The sequence below is a fragment of the Dicentrarchus labrax genome, unplaced genomic scaffold (genome assembly GCF_905237075.1).
Source record: "Dicentrarchus labrax unplaced genomic scaffold, dlabrax2021, whole genome shotgun sequence".
Taxonomy (NCBI): Eukaryota; Metazoa; Chordata; class Actinopteri; family Moronidae; genus Dicentrarchus; species Dicentrarchus labrax.
The window spans coordinates 21,944,566-21,963,056 of record NW_026136701.1 but is presented as its reverse complement, the minus strand read 5'-3'; the positions used below and the strand labels follow the sequence as shown (position 1 = coordinate 21,963,056).

At 40.4% G+C, this 18,491-nt stretch overlaps 2 protein-coding genes across 2 annotated transcripts; both read right to left on the bottom strand.

Annotated features, from left to right (window-relative positions):
* Positions 1–111: 111 nt before the first annotated feature.
* Positions 112–4,704, bottom strand: LOC127360323 (zinc finger and SCAN domain-containing protein 2-like). The gene is made up of 2 exons (XM_051394743.1): positions 4,264–4,704; positions 112–2,920 (listed from the first exon to the last, which is right to left on the bottom strand). The coding sequence occupies exons 1-2, from the start codon at positions 4,535–4,537 to the stop codon at positions 1,917–1,919; spliced, it is 1,278 nt and encodes a 425-aa protein (XP_051250703.1). The 5' UTR covers positions 4,538–4,704; the 3' UTR covers positions 112–1,916.
* Positions 4,705–5,144: 440 nt separating this feature from the next.
* On the bottom strand, positions 5,145–16,730 carry si:dkeyp-68b7.12 (rho GTPase-activating protein 30). Its single transcript, XM_051394674.1, is given in 15 exon segments — positions 5,145–5,892; positions 5,895–7,269; positions 8,503–9,098; positions 9,248–9,450; positions 10,036–10,797; positions 11,013–11,084; positions 11,235–11,332; positions 11,552–11,720; positions 11,851–11,969; positions 12,292–12,399; positions 12,883–12,965; positions 13,995–14,139; positions 14,258–14,360; positions 15,609–16,003; positions 16,583–16,730. Coding segments are annotated over 14 exon segments (3,972 nt in total). The 5' UTR covers positions 15,697–16,003; positions 16,583–16,730; the 3' UTR covers positions 5,145–5,841.
* Between the last annotated feature and the right edge of the window lie 1,761 nt (positions 16,731–18,491).

Sequence of the window (18,491 nt, the reverse complement as noted above, 5' to 3'; positions counted from 1 at the left end):
GAAAAAACTAGTAGGCATCTATTACACTTATATACTCATATTTATACTAAGTATTTATAAAAATATGAAATTAAAGTTGGAACTTTTAAGACAAAATGGAAAGAACACAAATTGGGAACATTAACGTACTTTAATGTCACAAGAAAACAAATCCCTAAAGACAGATTTAAAATTAAGTAGGAATATTAAACGATAAATTGTTGCATAGGCACACACCCTCTCCCACTTCCACATCACCTTTACTTTGACACACTTAGATCCTCGCCGGTGCACCCAACGGTCTATAAAAAGGCCACATGTTAAATAAACATCACTTGTGTGTAATCAAGGTGTGACAAGTAATTTTAGATTAAATACACAGTCTGTATCTGGAAGATTCAACATTATGAAGACAAAGGAATATTACAAAAGTGCCAGTTAGGGAGAGGAAACCAGAAACTTTCCAAGGCACCTGAAGTGAGGATATCTGCTGATACAAGTACTGATCTGATACCTGTTGTCTTTTGTACATAAGGTAACATGAGCCTAGAGAAACCCATTACGTGGCATTACAAAAGGTATCCAGTGAGGGTGTGGCTGGGCGATATGACAACATAAGTAGAAAATATAAATTTGTCATTCATCAGTAATTCTCTTTAATATTTCTGTGTGTATTAGATCAATGATTCCCAACCTTTTTATTCATATGAGCCTTTAAAACAAAGCCTACTTGTGTCACTCTGCTAGTTCCAAAAGTGTTTAACATCAAGGCTCAAGAGGTTAAACTCATGTAAAAGTTGTAAATAAAATAAAAATAACTTAGTAACCATCTGATGACATTCATCTTGTGACCCCTTGTAGAGGAATTAGACCAGAGTTCGTCAAACTTTTTACACCGCATATCTTCTCAGAAAATATAAAATATAAGGCAACCAGTGCCACCATTAACACTGATGTAAAAATACACTCGTTGACTGTTGAAGGGGGGGGTAGCACTACCACTGGCACTTCAACTCTTCCAAACAACTCTCATGCACCACAAGGTGTAACTAATCACGGACTCCTCGTGCAGGAACGTCACTACGTCGCAGGCAGATATTGAGACAAAAACATTACAGGAAAGGCAAATCTTACTTTAAATTACATTTCAGTGATCTTCCTAGTTTAAGTATCTTCATTCAAAATGTTGTATTATTATTGTTTTTTAAATTAATTTTTACTCTTTCAGAGATTCCTCCACGTACCACTAGAGGGAGGTCACACACCTCGTGTACCATATGAGGACCAATATATTCGACCACTGTGGGTAACCTTGTAAATCAATAAGCAGCGTTGCTTTATGGCAGTGCTGGATTTTAACTTACTTTGCAATCAGTCAAGTATTCATTTGCTGGATTAGGCAAAAACAGACTAGTATAAATAGACTTTCTATAAAATGTAGTATACCACAATATACATCAATATCGTAATATAAAACGTACATATATTATAACAGTGGATTTTATCCATATTGCCCACTCCTTTTTTTAGGTACAGAAAACCTGTTAATCCAAGTGAAATTTTTAAGAGGATGTCTGTAAAATTAATGGAAAGTCAAAATGAAACATTTTCCTTTGGCAGTTTGTAGCTTGTTATAAACTGTAAATGTACTGTGTTCACTTAGAGTAATTAATAAATCCCACACTTCCATTACAATGATAAAGAATAAACAGATGCATTGCCTCGTCCTCACAGAGAGAAAAATAAACTGGTATGTCTGAAAATGAGTCTGTATGTCCGACACATGCAGTACAGTGGTTACAACCCATGGTTTGAACAATCCTGCCACGCAGACAGTTCACAGTGGCATCCAATGCATTAAAACTGTCAAAGTTCACTGGCGAGATAAATAAGTGCTTGTGCAAATTCTCCCAGTCAGAGCCCCCAGCATCTGAGCGCTATCTTCCCTGCAGGTGAATCTCTTGATGTATTTTGAGGTTACCCAGCACAGTGAAGCTTTTACCACACTGTCCACAGCTGTACGGCTTCAGCCCGCTGTGGAACCGCTCGTGTCTCAGGCAGTTGTCCTGCCTCGAAAACATCTTGCCGCAGATTTTACAACTGAACGGCCTCTCGCCCGTGTGCACGCTCTGGTGCGTCTTCAGCCGGGTCTTCTGAGTGAAAGATTTCCCGCATTCGAGGCACCTGAAGGGTTTAAAGGGTTGGTGGGTGGCCCTGTGCTCTTCCAGCTGAGACAAGCGGGGGAAGCCCCTGTTGCAGACCGTGCAGATGAACAGTCTCTGATTCGCTCTCCAAACGTTCATCAGCCTTTTTGCTCTCAGGCTGTTTCTACTGAGGATGTGGTCTTCCGTGTTCGGCCCAAACGTTCCTGCGGTACACCTCTGCACATGAGGAGGGGCCAGCGAGGGACCAGCCTGTTGAGAAGCAGACTGCAAGCACCGGTCCTGACCGACTGCAGGGAGCGAAGCGTGTCTGAACTGTTCGTCGTGGCCAGACTCTGAAGCGGTACTTTCCATGCACATAGGTCGAATCTCCACCTCTACTTTTATCGGCACGCTTAAGGAATCATCTGCCGTCCCCTCTGCGTCAGTTGATGAAGCGTTAAAGGAACTTTCTGTGTTCCTATGAGCAGCATATTGCTCCACGTGAGGGGGGATAATCTGTATGCGCTGCTGCATTGCAACAGAGCTTTTTTCAAGCATGCTACAAGCGGGAGGAGGCCAGATCGGGTCGCCTCGTTCTCTCGCCTCAAAGCAAACGTCTGCTGCTGCTGCTGCTGTGTTGTCCGTTGTGTCCTGGGTGGCAAGTTCATCCGACGGCTCGTGTTTCACCGCTGGCCTCTCGTCACGACTGTCCTGTGTTTCAAGTCGAGGTTCACAGACTGAATCAGCAGTCTCTGGTTCAAGATACACGGCGCACGTTTCCTGGTCTTCTTTTTCATCTGCAAGTCACGCAAAGAAAATACACATTAATTTGATTCCACAAATGCAAGTCGAGAATGCAAGAACACAGCAGAGTGCACATTTTCAACTTGTGCATAAAAACAGCTGGACGGAAATACAGAAAGGTTTGGAAAAATAACTTTAAATATTGAAAAATATATTTTTACGCTTGGCTGATTTGCAGAAGTTGGTATATCAATAAAGCAAAATGCAACAAAGTGCAACGGACACACAGTTATCACTTCACTGTAGAGCCGAAAAACAGTTTCCATCTTCTTCTGTAATGTCTTATTTGCACTACATTTGCATGGAGAACCTGGAAGTTATTCATCAGAGCAGTAAAACCCTCACAGCTATTTACTTACCCGGTTTACTGGAAGTCTAATCCCATCACTTGTTCTGAACCGTAAAGAGGAATTTCTCATCGGTATATAAATACGTCCACTGCTTCAACTTACTACAAGAAAGTCTCTCTACGTTCAGTCAATGTTCGAGCTGAGATGATGAGTTGACTGAAAACTCTTCCTTTTTTTATTGTAAGTTAGTTCCCTTTATAGACGTTAAACAATTCATCAATTAGTAGATCTACGTAAAGATTAATTGGAATCTATTTTTCTATCATTCCCTGCTTTCATCTTTTCAACTGGGAGGATTTGCTGCTTTTCTTGGACTTGTGTGATGATGAGTGCATGTTTCTATTTTGGACTGTAAAAAATAGAACTGTAAAATCATGGGGTAGCAAGAAATATAAGCTGATTTAATGGCAAACAAACATATATTAATATATAGCATGGAAAAGCCCTTAAATGAAGTTATTTGAACTCACAAATATTGTTGTTTCACATTAGTAAAGCAGTTAACATTAAGGTCATTAGATTGAGAGCATTAGAAATCAATAAATTGTTACCAAATTTTTCTAAATACATGTTTTTTTGTTTTTTTTTTGGAACTTAAGTCTCTCATAACAGATAATTTAATTAATTTCCCTTATTAAACATCTTATTTTAAAAGATGATGTGTTAAATTTGACACCAAACCGGGATGGCCAGGAACTTTTTTTTTATCTAGATCCGCCTCTGTTCCAAGTTTCATGATGACTTGTTTTTCTCCACCTCATCATCCTAAAATATAATGGAAATTAATGGATAAAACAAAACAATAAATGAGTGCCTATCGGTATTCAACGCACTCCCATTTAAGCCGAATTTAACAGAAGACTATAAAGAATCATAAGCATCATAAATTAAGTGATACTAACCACAACAGGTTGTGTGTAATAAAGAAAAATGTGAATTTCCCATTTTTAGACTGGAGTTTGGTGTGACCGCGTCTTGCTCCTCACCTTTCTGGAGGACCTGACTCCCGGCTGCTGTTGGCTCCTGCGCGTCCTTCGTAGCTCGACTCGTGGCTGCTTCTTCTTGAGCTTTGCAGAGTTCAACCTCCATCCGCTTCAAACTTCTCTTGAGCTCCTGAATCTCACTGTCCCTCCGACACATCTCCAGGCGCAGAACCACGGTCCCGTCCTCCACCAGCTTCGTTATTTCGGCGACCGCAGCCTTCGCCAGCACGTCCATGATGGCTGCGACCTGCGGGCCGAAAGAGGGCGGGAAAGACATCCTGCCGAAGGGACGATAAAAAACCCACCCAGGAGGAATAAATGTCACGCTTTATCAAACAGCACAGCTTCTGCAGTGAGGCGAAGCATCTTTCCAGCTGTTTTATTTTGGTTTACCTCCGGGAAAAACCAGAGGGCGGATGTGACGTAGCGGGTAACTGCCGTAACTCTTCTGATAAACGCGAATTAGAAAATTACAAATTATTTCTCTCTCTCTCTCTCTCTCTCTCTCTCTCTCTCTCTCTCTCTCTCTCTCTCTCTCTCTCTCTCTCCTGTTTTAGTTGTTAACCATTAAATATTTAATATTTACACTGTAAAATAGATTATCTTTTAAATAATGCGTAGATATTTTTATGTGAAAACTCCGACCAGCAAATTCTCAAAGTAAAAACCAAAGTATTCAAAGTCTAATTTAGACACTTGGACAACATTGCAAGGCCATAAAAACTGTAAACTTTAAATGTGAAAACTTCAACCCTCAAGTGGCATAGGCATCAGTTAAATAACTAATGTCTAACGATGTTTTATGCACTTTGTTGTTTAATTTATTTAATATGTAATATTAACATGTAAACAAGTCACCTGTTATAATAATAGGTCAGACACCATTTTGGAAACACATTTTTATTTACATTATTCAGAATAAGCCTTTTGCAGCCATTATATTTATAATAAATGATACATTCAATTCAACACCCCTTGCACTTTTAAATCTTGGCCTGCTTGACTTTTTTATTATACATACTGTGTATATATACATATACTTTATATAATTACAAAGTATTGTATAATTAGACTAGTGCAAACAGAAGCCAGCTGGATTTAAGACTAACTTTTATGCTTTTGATCAAAATCAGTTCAGTCAAATGATGGGATGTTTTTGTTTTACAGACCTGGAAGTTACAAAAGTTCTGGGTTGAAATAGAAAAAAATAGATATATTGTCAACAGCAGCAGCACTTCACCTTTAATACCGTCTGCATGTTTGCTTTCAGTCTCAGTTTTATTTAGCAGGAAGAGCAATTGCTGGGTTGCATTTATTAGCCTCCTGACCGAGGTCAACAACTAAAAGTTTCCTGACTGCACATTAAGTTCGCACATGGCAGAAAAAAAACCAAACCTAAACATTTTTGGTAGCACTGCAGAGACAATACTGTTGTTGTTATTTACAGGAATTGGTATCAGTACAGGAGAAACACTTCCCTTTGTGCTGCATGTATACAAATAGTTTGTACTGTCAAATGTGTTTAAAACAACATACAGCCAAAAAACAAACAAACAAAAAAAAACCCTTCACTGTACTTCATTACCCCACTCCTTCTGCCTCTCCTTCTCCTTCTCCTTCTCGCACTCTTTCCCTTTTTCTCGCCTCATGGTTGCTATGGCGACGGCCTCGTCAAAACACATGCTGAGTGGACTGTTTCGGCGGGTGTCCCTCAGGGGGCTTTCATCCCCGTCCCTTCTCCTTTCCCACTCTTTCTCCCCTCCCCTGTGCGTCGGCTTCTCCTTTTTCCCCCTTCCCTCGTCTCCGTCCTCTCCGTCTTTCCCCTGTTCTCCTGCGCCAGCTTTGTCCTGCTCTGTCGGGACCTTAAGGGTGTTTTCTCTCCCTCTGTCTGCGTCTCTCCTGTCTCTTTGCTGCTGCTGCTGTCGGAGGGTCAGGGCGGTGAACTTGCAATGCTGCGGCTTCGGAGGGACGATCGGCACCGCTTTTACTTGGTAAACTTTTGGATGTTTGGAGATGACCAGCTTCCTTCCTACTCCTCCTTGGCCGCTGTCACTGTCTTCACACTTTCTGCCCTCTTTCAACACCTTAATATCAGACTTCACCTGTTTCACTTGTTCGTCTACTCTTGGCTCATCAGCTCTCTCTTTGTCATTCTTATCTTTTTCTTGTGAAACCACTTCTTCTCTGTCATGATGCTGTTCTTTGTCGTTGACGCAGAGCTTCCCGTGAATTGCTTCATCATATGTGTTTGGTAAGTGTGTCTCTCTTTCCTCAAACTCTTGCTGCACCTCTTGGTCTGTGAGCTTTTCTTCGTTTGTCTCCATTGATTCCTCCACTACCTCTATACTAACTTCCGCCTGGTTTGTCTCTCTTCCGTCAGCTTCTATTTTCTCTTCTGAAATCTTTACCATCTGTTCTTCCTCCACTCCAACTTTAACATCTTCAGTCGTATCACTTTCTTTTGCATTCTCATTCTCAACTTGTTTCCTTTCCTCGTCCTCTATGACTTCACATATAACCTCCTCAATTTCATCCCAAATTTTATTGCTTGTTCTACAAATTGCACTATCCTTGCCACCTTTCTGCATCTTTTCTTCATGTTTTATGTCAGCTATTGCGTTATTGCCTTCCTCCCACGTGTTCTCATCACTTTCTTGTACTTCCAGAACCTTTTCTTGACACCTGTCCTCTCCCTCATCGCTGTCTCTCTCATTCGTGTCCCCTCTAACACAGGGTCTGGGCAATTCTGTTATCTTTACAGAAAAGTATCCGGACTCCTCTAATGGAAGGTCAGCCATTTCTTTCTGTGTGCCACAAGAAACTTCTTGGATAGGTGGATAATCATCATCCTCATCCTTCTCCTCCTCGACCGTAATGTCAGCCATAGTGCTTGCTTCATCATCGCTCGGCAGTGGAAACTCAGCACCGCAGTGTGTCGATGCCTCTGAAGTGAGATCTTTGTCACTTTGAGTGTCTTCCATGGCACTGCAATCTTCCTCTGTCGCTTTGCTGCAGATGGATGACAGATAGGAACATTTAAGACATAAAAAAAGAGATTTCGCTGGTTGGAAAATAAAGCTTCAGTGCAGTTTTGATTATATAATCAAATATGTGCAAAACATTGTGCAAACTAAATGAGATCTACTTTTTGCATTAGTACAGTAGTTATTTGATTATTTCAAATTCTACAGATACTGCCTTTAAAGTAAGACTATATTACTTTTGCGGTAGGTAAATGCGGGACAACGATAAATGCTAAAACTCTAAAACATTTTGTTAACTGACCATGATGTCAGTTCCGCAGAAATATGTCTCTGACGTTTGCTAACATTAGTTAAGATATACTAATGCACCACAATAAGCAACTGGTCATACCGGACCAAGTAAGGTAGCAGCGGCAAAACCTTTGAGTATACTGAATGGAGCACAAGTGTGTTTTATTGTCAAAATACGTCCATTAAAATTGCTTGTTTTGTTTCCCCTATAGTTAGTCTTCCTGTAATTTGAGTAAGAGTAGTTCATCTTCTTCAAAGTTTCGATTACAGTCTTCCTGAAAGCACCACTCCTGAGATATTTTAGAATGAGACTTCTTCCTTGAGTGAGACTCAACACACAGCGATTCAAGCGAAAGGTACAGAAAATGTTTCATTTCTCTGTACAGTTGTGTTGTCTGACACTCTGAGCTGGTCGGTAGCAAAAACAAGAACTTTAAAAGGACTATTCTGACTTTGCCTAGTCTGTTTTAGTCTGTTTCTCGGCCGCCGGCTACAGCACTCTCACTCAGTGAACCAAATTCAAAACTTGTTGTACCCATTAGCCAATTTGATAGAAAAAATGTGCAGGTTGGAAAATATAAAAGTAACCCTTTAATTTGGAGTTGAGTTTCTGGCCACCTGACAAATCTAAGTTCAATATTTATTCTCCTTGTAACTGTTTTTAATGTCTGGCTCTTTAGCTCCTAAATGTTCCACTATGTTATCCAGCTAGTCACTAACTTTGTTCCAACTTTGAGCTGAAAGATGTTAAATTATTTGTGAGTTCATCACTTTAAGCTACTTTTCAGATTACATGTAGTTGTTCGATTGTTGTATCGATAAAAACATTGGTTACAGCAGCTTTAAAGGTGCATTCTGTGATAAATACTTTTATCAGTAAAGCCTAAGACTGACAGAAATGTACTTGCATGATAACAGGTTTATTATACATATTGTGTTACTTATTCAAATGTCAAATCAGTTTCACCTTTGCCAGTTGTTTTCCGGTTGGTCTCTTCCCTGGTGAACTTTATCTTCCGCTTCCGTCTCTGTTATCTCCTTTTCTCCCACTCCATCTTCATCTTTGTCTTTCACTTCTACCTGCTCCTGATCTCCAGCTTTTGAGTTAGAGTTCAGTGACTCGCAGCCGCTTTCCTCAGAGCTCTGTAACTGTACGGGAACTCCATCAAGAGTGCAACTGTCTTGTGTATCAGTGTCTGGTTCAAATCCGGTCAAATTGTTTAAAAAGAAATCACAGGGGAGGCTTTTAATAAACATGCTTTCATCCTCGTCATCATAATCATCATCATCACTGTTGTCCCCGGCCACCTCCTCCTCCGAGCACGACTCCTCTGGTCCGTGGACAGGTGAGGTCATGTAAGGCAAGCTGAGGGATTTAGTGTGTCGGCTGTTTATGTCGAGGCTGAGCGGTCTGTGAGGATTCAACTCGACCGGACTGAGAGCTTCAGGGCCCGGCTGCGGGTGTGTGTGGAGCTCTGCAGGATGATACGAAGGCGGAGCTTGCGCCATAACTTCATACTCATCGTCTGAGTGGCCGGGAGGTTCCACGGAGAACTCGTTCACCTAACGGGTAAAGAGAGAGAGGAAGTGAAAAGGAAGGTGAAGGAAGAGATGTTTATATTTTCTCTTGTGCAAACCTCCTATCTGTTACCCCAAAGAAATACGTTCTACCTTCAAGTACCGCTCACAACCTGCAGATAAACAACACACACCTGGTAATGGACACTGCAGTCCATGTGGTCCAAGACGCTGCAGTCCATTTGGTCTAGAAATTCAAAGTTATCTTGGACGTAGCCGGACAGCCCCAGGTCGTCCCCCTCCACTTCAGTTGAGTTGAAGATGTCGGAAGTATCAGACACATTGTCATCGTCATGCTCAGGAGTCACCTCAGGCACCCCTTTCAACTCTTTCATGTCTGTAAATGAAACACGGGCTACGATTAGAGATGAGCTTCCATTATTTACATCCACAGTCAACGCAACAGAATATATTTTAAGAATGTTTAATTTAAAAGAAATCACATTTTACGGTGAGTAATGGTCACCATCACATTACAAAGACATCAGATGTATCACAAATGTTGTTGTATTTAATTTCAAAATGGTTCTCTACTGTTTGTAATTTGATTTATTTGATTATCTATTAATCACTTAAAGAGGAACTTAACAGCCCCTAAATATTCTGTTTTCTTGTTAGCAGTTTATATAATGAGTGAACCAGAATTTTCTTCTCATATATTTTCATATGATGGGTTTTTAATGGTGAACAGATTTTCGAGCTAAATATATCCAGAAATTGAGAAAACAAAAGTTTAACAAAAATGCATTTTTTCTTTTTTCCCTTTTATCATGTTTCTGTGTTTTTAATAATCTTATGACCCTCAGATTCACCCCTAACCCAAAGGATATTCATAAAATAATTGATAGTGAAAAACAACCATTAGTTAAAGCCTTGTTGTTTTTAATAAAGGAGATTATGGTTCTGAAATAGGTGAAATTACCCATGTAATCATATTGGTCTTCATCGACAGCATCTTTATCATTATCTTCATCAGTGTTGGAGTTGAAGCTTTTGGCTCGCTGCTCTTTGGACACCCCTCCCATCACCAGCTCCGGCTTCAATCCACATTCTTCTCTGACCTCCTCCTCTTCCTCCTCTTTCTTTTCTTCACCTTCTTCCTCCCCACCGACACCAGCTGCCTCTGCATCCACAACTTCTTCCCTGTCAGTCACTTTCCCCTTGTGCATTATCTCCTCTTCCTCAACCTTTTTGCCTTCTTCCACCTTCCTTTCGATTACTCTGCTTTCCTTCCTCTCTGCCTTCTCTCCTCCCTCCTTACCTTCCACCCTGTCCCCTCCATCCTTATCCTTGCCACGGTGGATGACCCTATCGCCCCCACCCCCTTGCAGCACCCCTAATGCCAGGTTAGAGGTGATATGCAGGGGCACGGTAACCATGGTGGGCCCTGTGATGTGCATGGCTGCTCTTCGGCCTATTTTAGTGGAGAGTCCTGGCGATCTGGACTGGAGAGTCTCATTGCCTGTGATTACTAAACCTTCAGGGTCGAGGGCTGTGTAGGTGCCCTGGGTCCCTGCTCCCCCGCTTACTAACCCTGTTCCCCTGCGGTAGGTTACAGCATATTCGCTGCCACCCATCGCACCGGTGGATACCGTGACATCCAAGCCAGATTGTGGGGAGGAGGTGACGAGGGGAGACACGGAGTTGTGGGTGGAAGGAGGACGCTGTGTAGAACGTCTGCAACCTGGAATGATAACACACAAAACTAGTAACTTACCCTTAACTGACCCTTCAGCAAAACTGACATGGGTTTTGCCAGTGATTAATAAAAACCAACAAGTAATACATATATATTTATATTTATTCTAGAGTTAAATTAGAGTTAAATATTAGTTTTTTCTATTGTTGAAATATTTATGATGTTTATTGTTCGGAGAAATTCAGTGACGAGAGCAGCACCATCATTTGGATAGGACGGGCTGCTGAGGGAGTCCATGCTTCTTGCTGGTCTCAAAACAGGCCTTTCTTTCTCTGGAACAAAGAACCAATTATTTAGAACAAAATATATCTTATAATTATTGTAGAAAATAAAGTAAAATGAAAACATTGTAATTTGTTTTAATTAAAACATCAAGTTTAGGAGCAATTACCAAGAATAATAACCATGCTATGGTTTTGTACCTTTGGATGAGTGTTTGTGTCTCCGTCGTGGGTCTGGGAATCGTCCTCCGATGTTGAAGATGGACTTCCACTTCTTGCCTTTGAGAGATCCTTTCCTCCTGAACGAGACACAGACATTCACAAGGACTTAGGATATGAAAAAATGAAATACAATTCAACTAAGAGGAGTATTATTTCACCACAAATATTGTACACTAGTAAGTAAGTTTCTCTGTGTGCCTGCTTTGTAAATAAATGTCCCTTTGGCCACTCAGACTTCCAGAGGATGGACCAGATGATAATAACTGACCAATCAGTTAAAGGATTAGTCTACTCACTTGTCTGTGCCTTCAATAATAGCGTGGTAGGGTCTTATTGGTAGAGGACCGTCTCCTGGACTGATATTACCAAAGTTGGGGTGTGGAGGAGAGGTTTTGAAAAACACTTCTTCCGAACTGGACGCTGCTGTCGGGGAGGGGAGAGACTTCCTCCTCTCATTAGATACACCTGAATACAGCAGAAATAAGTCAGTGAGGTGGCATAGGCAAGTGCGTATGTGTGTTAGCCTAATTCAAGACTTCTAAATCGCTGCCCAAAATGGCAGTTCCGTCTCATTATTATCAGACTTCTGTGTTACCTTCTTCAGGAAACAGCTGAGGGACGTGTGTGAGGATGAACTCCACCACGATGGACTGAACCCTGACCTCCATGAAGGCTGCTGTTCCGTTAAACCCAGACGCCTCAATGTCCTTCGACCTTAACATACAGATTTATTGATAGATTGACTAATTGTTGGGAGGACGAATGGAAGAAATTAGATCTATACTTGAAGGGAAGAAGCAAGGATGACTAAATTAAATGCTGTACAAAATGAAGAAAGAGGGGATGAATGAATGGAAGGAGACAAGACAACATCCAATAATTTCAAATAATGCTCTTAGTTAAATCTTGAATACACAAACAGCTTGTGTATATTTTCCAGCAGAGTCTGGGCAGATTGTGGTTCAGTTTCTTGCTCAGAGGCACGTCACCAGAGATGGACAACACATATTGATGCGTGTAAGTGATCTAAGCACACCTGAGCAGGTTGGGGGCCCAGACGATGGCCAAGTTCCTGGCATGCATGTTGGTCTCTGAGGAATATGAGGCCATTCTGACAAGATGGCGCATCAGAAACTCCAGAGTCCTGATGGAAAGAAAGTAATGAGTTAAAGATCAAGTAAAAGCTCTCAAAAATGGTAAATCGTTTCTTTCTGTGTTAATGATCTTGTCAATTAATTTAAAGACCAAAATCATATCAATCAGGGTTGCACAGGACAAAATCTGAGATGTATTGTATATTCCTGAGGTGAAGTATAATTCCCCAATGTCTCCCTGTAGACCACTAAAATCTATGTATACAGGAAGCTGACAAACTGAACAAAGAGGCAGGCAGGCTGCATGTGGATACTCAATATTCTCTCAAATAATGTGGACTACCTAAACTAATCCAAACTAATCTTAAAGCAAAATAATCCAACAAAATGTAAGGGCACCCATGGGATGGTATAACCGCAGAGAAATACAGACCTGCACCGGTTTCTTCTCGCAGACAGACAGGTTTTTATGCTGGCTTAGTTTGTAAAATGAGGTCAGTAAAAGAGTCACTCAGTGCAGCAGAGGACTGTACCTGTAATGTGGTCTTGGTAGTTCTTTCAACACATCTCTGATCTTTACCAGCCTCCCCTCCTCCAGCTGGATGGCCACAGCCTCCTGTAACACAGCCGTGTGTTAGTACAATTTATCACAGTTTTTGGATAAGTAAATGTTTTATTCAAATTAATTGTTGGAAATATGCAGTGGTGTAATGTAATGTACTAATGTGCTGCATGTACAGTGTGCTGTACAATTTTGACATACATGTACTTTACTTGAGTACTTCCATTTTATGCTACTTTATACTCCTATTCCACTACATCTCAGAGGGAATTATTGCATTTTTTACTGCTACATTTACAGTATTTGATACTTATACTCACTAGATACAACGCATAAAATACATATACGCTCATATGATATGATGCAGCACTATACTGCTGATCTACCCAGTAGTAAACAACATATCTAAAAGCTCGCTCCTCATAACTAATACTTACTTAGTTGTAGGGCAAAACTGCAATCTTTTTGATAAAGGTAAAATGTAAGTTAAAAACTGCATTAAAATGAAGAGCTGTAGTTGTGAAGAGAAGCCCTGACCTACAAATCTTGTCCTCGAGATGTATAGAAACATGTTTGTTTGGTTCAAACCCCAACAAATGTCAGATCATTGTGATTTTAATTGTTTTTTGTGCAGCCTTTACTGTATTACAGCCTGTAGTCATTAGTGATAAACATAGAATAATGTAATATTCTATAATAATACAAAACTTTGACAGGAGCCACTTTGCATAATGAGTGCTTTTACATTTCATACCTTAATTATGTTTTGTTAATAACAGTTCAACATTTTACATTTAAGACTATTTTCAGACTATGGAATTTCTACTTTGACTTATGTAAAGGATCTGAGTACTTCTTCCACCATTAGAAATATAGCACATATACTCTCTAGTAATTCTTTATTTGCATATAAAGAACTATTGTAAAAAATAATTACCATACTTGTCTATGTTCACTGGGGGATCTGGACTTATATATTCCATACTTTCCAAAGGATCATGCATTTGATCTGTCTGATACACTCCATAAACATGCAAGAGGGGGGACATTGTGTGACAATGTTTGTGCGTCTGAGCTACTCACAGCAAACTTGTCATACAGCTGGTACGTGAGCAGAGGGTTGGGCAGCTCTCTGAAATAGGCTTTACACAAAGAGCTGACACAGTGGATGTCCTGCAGGTACAGATCCTTGTTCAGATCTGGACTGTTGTCGATCTCAAACTCACCCCTGGTTGTGTGCACAAACAGAGTTCACTTTAGAGTACATCAACACAACAAACACACACGCTCATATAGAGTATACAGCTACAGTTACAGATACAGGTTCACACAAAGACGCGACTTACCGTAGTTTCTGTATGTTGGACGACACTCCGGACAACCTGTAGATTCCATCCACGATTCCATGAGTCTCAACGAACTCGCTGCAGCATCGCAACACCAGAGGAACTGTGGGAAACAGCCAAATTAATGAAATGAACAATAACATAGGGAATAATTATTAAAATATTCAGTTTGTTAACTTTGTATATGGACATACACCTTCAGTTTTAATGTATTGTGTCTGTATGTTTCTTAGATGATAGTCGTTTTTATGACACATATGTCACAGAAAGACAAAAGAAAATACCCTCACAGTGCTATCGCATCCCTAACAACACGGACACCCGAGGATGTGGTCAAAACATCATGTCCATGTTGGATAAAAAGAAGCTGACTTTAATGATTCTCTGACATTTCCCATGAATATCCTACTTCTGGTTTTGAGTGAAATGTCTCAAAAACTTTGGGTACAGACGTCCATGTTCATGTTCTGGTCTACGGCCAAATACCCACAAAAGTAAAGACTTCCCATCAGGCTCAGCTGTACTTTCTATTTATTGCTAATGAGCAAATCATGGCTGTCACACAAAACTATGGTTGTGAACATGGTAAACATTATTCCTGTTTAATGTAGCATACTGACATTAGCAAAGTTGAAAAAAGAAGTAGAATATATGAAATGAAATGTGACCCTTATAAGCAGACCTGGTGTGGTTGATCCTGCGTGGTTTGAGTCTTAACAAAGAAATACTTGAACATGTGCCTTTAAAAAAAAAAGCATAGGAGGAGTCTTTTCTTGACTTCATATCTGTCTGAGGATTGTCACAGCAAAATGGGACACCTAGTCTAATAATCTGACAGAATAATAGTTTTTTTTACCAACGTTAGGGACATTTTAGAGCAGCGTTTCCCAAACCTTTCTGGCTTGTGAGGTTATGGCCTCTGTGGGGATTTGTGAGCCCAAAACAGGGATTTTTACCTCTCCGATTGTTTCATTTAGATAATTTTTAAATGCCCGATGCAGTGATAGCATCTCACAAGAAAGACTCAATTTGAAAGATTTGAGAATAGTCAGAAAAAATGAGCATAATCTTATTATAATAATTAATAATTATCTGGTGACCCTTCAGATTTGGCTCCTGGATGTCATTTGTGGTTTTTGAAATATTCACAACAACATATTGGGTAGTACTTCTATTTAAGCAGATTAATTAAGACATCTTATACACATATTGTTATATAAACATTGTATAGTACCACTGAAGTCTAGGGTTAAATAACACTGTCGTTTGTGGTGATGTTACATATACAGGATGCTGTTCAGTGTGTGTTGTAATGAAGAAAATGGTTACAGGAATATGTCTGTTCACTTACTCTCTTGAGAGGAGGCGTTCAGATGCTCCAGCAGATCACATCCAAACACCTTCTCTTTGTTTCCTACTTTTCTCCGAACTCTCCGCATCTCTTCCTGTTGGCTGTTTTTTCACCTCACATTCAGACCGGCCCGAGCTGCTTGTGTCTGTGGCCGTCAGATTAACTGACTGTCGATCTGGCTGCTGGATGTGTTGACCAACTCGGTTAAAGTGACACTGACTTTGACGAGGTGCTGCACATTTTAGAGATTTCACCGTGCTGCCGCTGCTGCTTCTGTTTCCTTTGCTTCAGTGCATGTTGTTGAGTGCAGGTTGTTTCCTCTGTAAGTCACGTTGCATTTGGAGTTGATGTGTACAAGCTGGAGTGTTAGAACATACTTTGGTTGATCTTCCGTCCTGCAAAAAAAGCAGAAATAACAAAACGTTTCTTTGTGCACGCACCAGCTTCACCTTGGAGGCAACAATCTGCCTCGAAAAAATCTAATAACAAATTGAATCCTCAGGGTGCATATGAGGCTCTCCACTTCCCCCTGATATGCTGATTTTTTTTCGAATGAAAGGCCACACCCTTGCCTCTGTTACTTCTCCTATTCAATGAAGTGAACCACTGAATGTTTCACCTCCAATCACACCATAATATCGCTCTGGACTCGTGGACCCACTTAAACTTCCAATCCAAGCTCCAGCCATGAGGACAGTGTTCACTACAGGCCGGTTCTGTCCTCCCTGCCCGCATGTCACGACAACTGCGGCCCCCCTTTTTCACTGCAGCGGAAGTCGAACACTGTTAGAGCCTGAACATATAGACTCACACAGACATTCAAACTCCCTCTCCACCCCTCCATCTCCCTCACACCTGCCACCGCTCTGCTCCTGTCCACCATCCCTCCCTGTCTGTCCACTTTTGGGGAAGAGTTTCGCTGTCGGAACGTGAGCAAATAAACAAGTTATAAAAGCAAATACGAGTGTTCCTACCTTCACTCTGCATCGGCACACAAGTAGCAGCATAAAATGATGACGCAAGAAACCACTAGACTTCCCCTGTTAACTTCCTGAGTGTCTCTCCTTCTCTTGTGTTTTCTCTCTGTATATGGCGCACAGTTTTCTCTCCGCCTCTGCTGATTGAGTAGGGAAATCAGTTCAGTGTATCTATATAGTGCATCTATTTCCCTTTGTGTGCCGGGTTCATCTGTGCGTAGACCGAGCTCCATTTGTGCTTCTCCCCCTGAAAGCAAGAAATGGACAGTAAATGTACGTAAAGGACACATTTAACTCATTTCAGCCTATTTCCTTTGACTGTGTCAGTTGTACATCAGAGCTACCTACCTTTACCACAGGGCCTCGGTGAGTACTGTTGAAGTACCACAAAATACAAGAAAGTACTGGCACAATCACCACATTATGTATCACAAATTAGCCCCATCAATTATTATAAACGATCGCCAAGACCCAGAAATCACACCACAACAGAAACTAAAACTACCACATTTTTTACCACAGACTACCAACAAGCAGCAACAGTTAAAAAATCACTCAACTTTACTGCAAACAACCACAAAGCAAATCGCAAAGTAACACAAAATACCAAATGAGTGCATAGGACTGCAGAAAAAGTGCCACGAGTTCCCACAAAGTACTTAGGACCGCAAATAAAAGGCCCAAAAATTACAACAGAATATCAAAATAAGTAGTATTTTCCTCTTCGTGTACCACAGTGATCCCTGGCAGTGTTATACTATTACATCTGTTTTATATATTTTTTTTCAAAGTAACCAAAACACCAGCTGTCACCACCAGATCAATGTAGTAGAGTAGAAGTAGCATGAAATGGAAATACCCAAGTAAAGTACAAGTGCCTCACAATTGTGCTTAAGCGCAGTACTTGAGTTAATGTATCTAGTTATATTCGCTATACTTATCTTTCTAAGTCTTGGCGCTGTTGTGATTTTGATATATGGATATTACTTACATTGGTGCACCATATTGTGCAAAGCTATACACATATTATGACATATAAAACACTGTGGTAGTTTGTGGTACTTCTCACCTGGGCCTCGGAAACCCCCTCAAACAGTATTTATAAGTTGTCACAAATGGCTTTATTAATGGTTATCATTTATGGTATAAAAAGTTCCCTTGGCTGGTTTTTATTCTCTTTAATGCAAATGTAATGTTAGTGATCCTTTAATTAATGTTTGAGGAGTCGCCAACAAGTCTAGACTAAGAAACTAGGTTGTTAATAAACTGATATTTGGTCCAAATAGTCCTAAAGTTAAGTGTGTGTATTTTCACAATCGATCTTAATAATGTTTTATAACTGCTACATCATTAGTAAATAAGTTACTAACCATTAATTGCAACTTATGAACTCCTTATAAAAAGTGAGTTACTAGAAAGTAGTACCACTGAATGTTTGTTTCTCTCTCACACACAAACATATATATAAATACTGTCATTATAGTTCATACCCTTGGTTAAATCTATATCTTTAAGCTTATTAATTACATATTTACAGTGCTTGGCCTCTTTGTATCGACCTGCTGAGACTGTTTCTCTGTCGCGGGGATTATTTTTAATGCTTATAAAAATGTTTAGGTCATTAATGGGTTTTAAATGACAATAAATTACTATATTAGCAACTTTATAATTTGGTAAATATCTTTAGTCATATATATTTACCGTGTAAAGAGTCTGACATCCGCCACCAGGGTCACAATTAGGATGTAATCCGGTATTTACGGTAATTCACCTGTAGCTACAAGTGACGCTGCTGCCGCTGACCTCGTTTCGGACTCTCGTACGTCCCGCAGGGGCGGAAACAACACTAAACCAACGTCAAAAACACATTAAAACTCCCCAACTTGTATTAATCTCACATGGCAGA

Excerpts from the sequence above, each read along its gene's own strand:
- LOC127360323 (XM_051394743.1), bottom strand. The coding sequence starts at position 4,537 with ATGTCTTTCCCGCCCTCTTTCGGCCCGCAGGTCGCAGCCATCATGGAC. Across the intron at positions 2,921-4,263 it reads GAGTCAGGTCCTCCAGAAAG|ATGAAAAAGAAGACCAGGAA; the intron begins GTGAGGAGCAAG and ends CGTGACTTGCAG.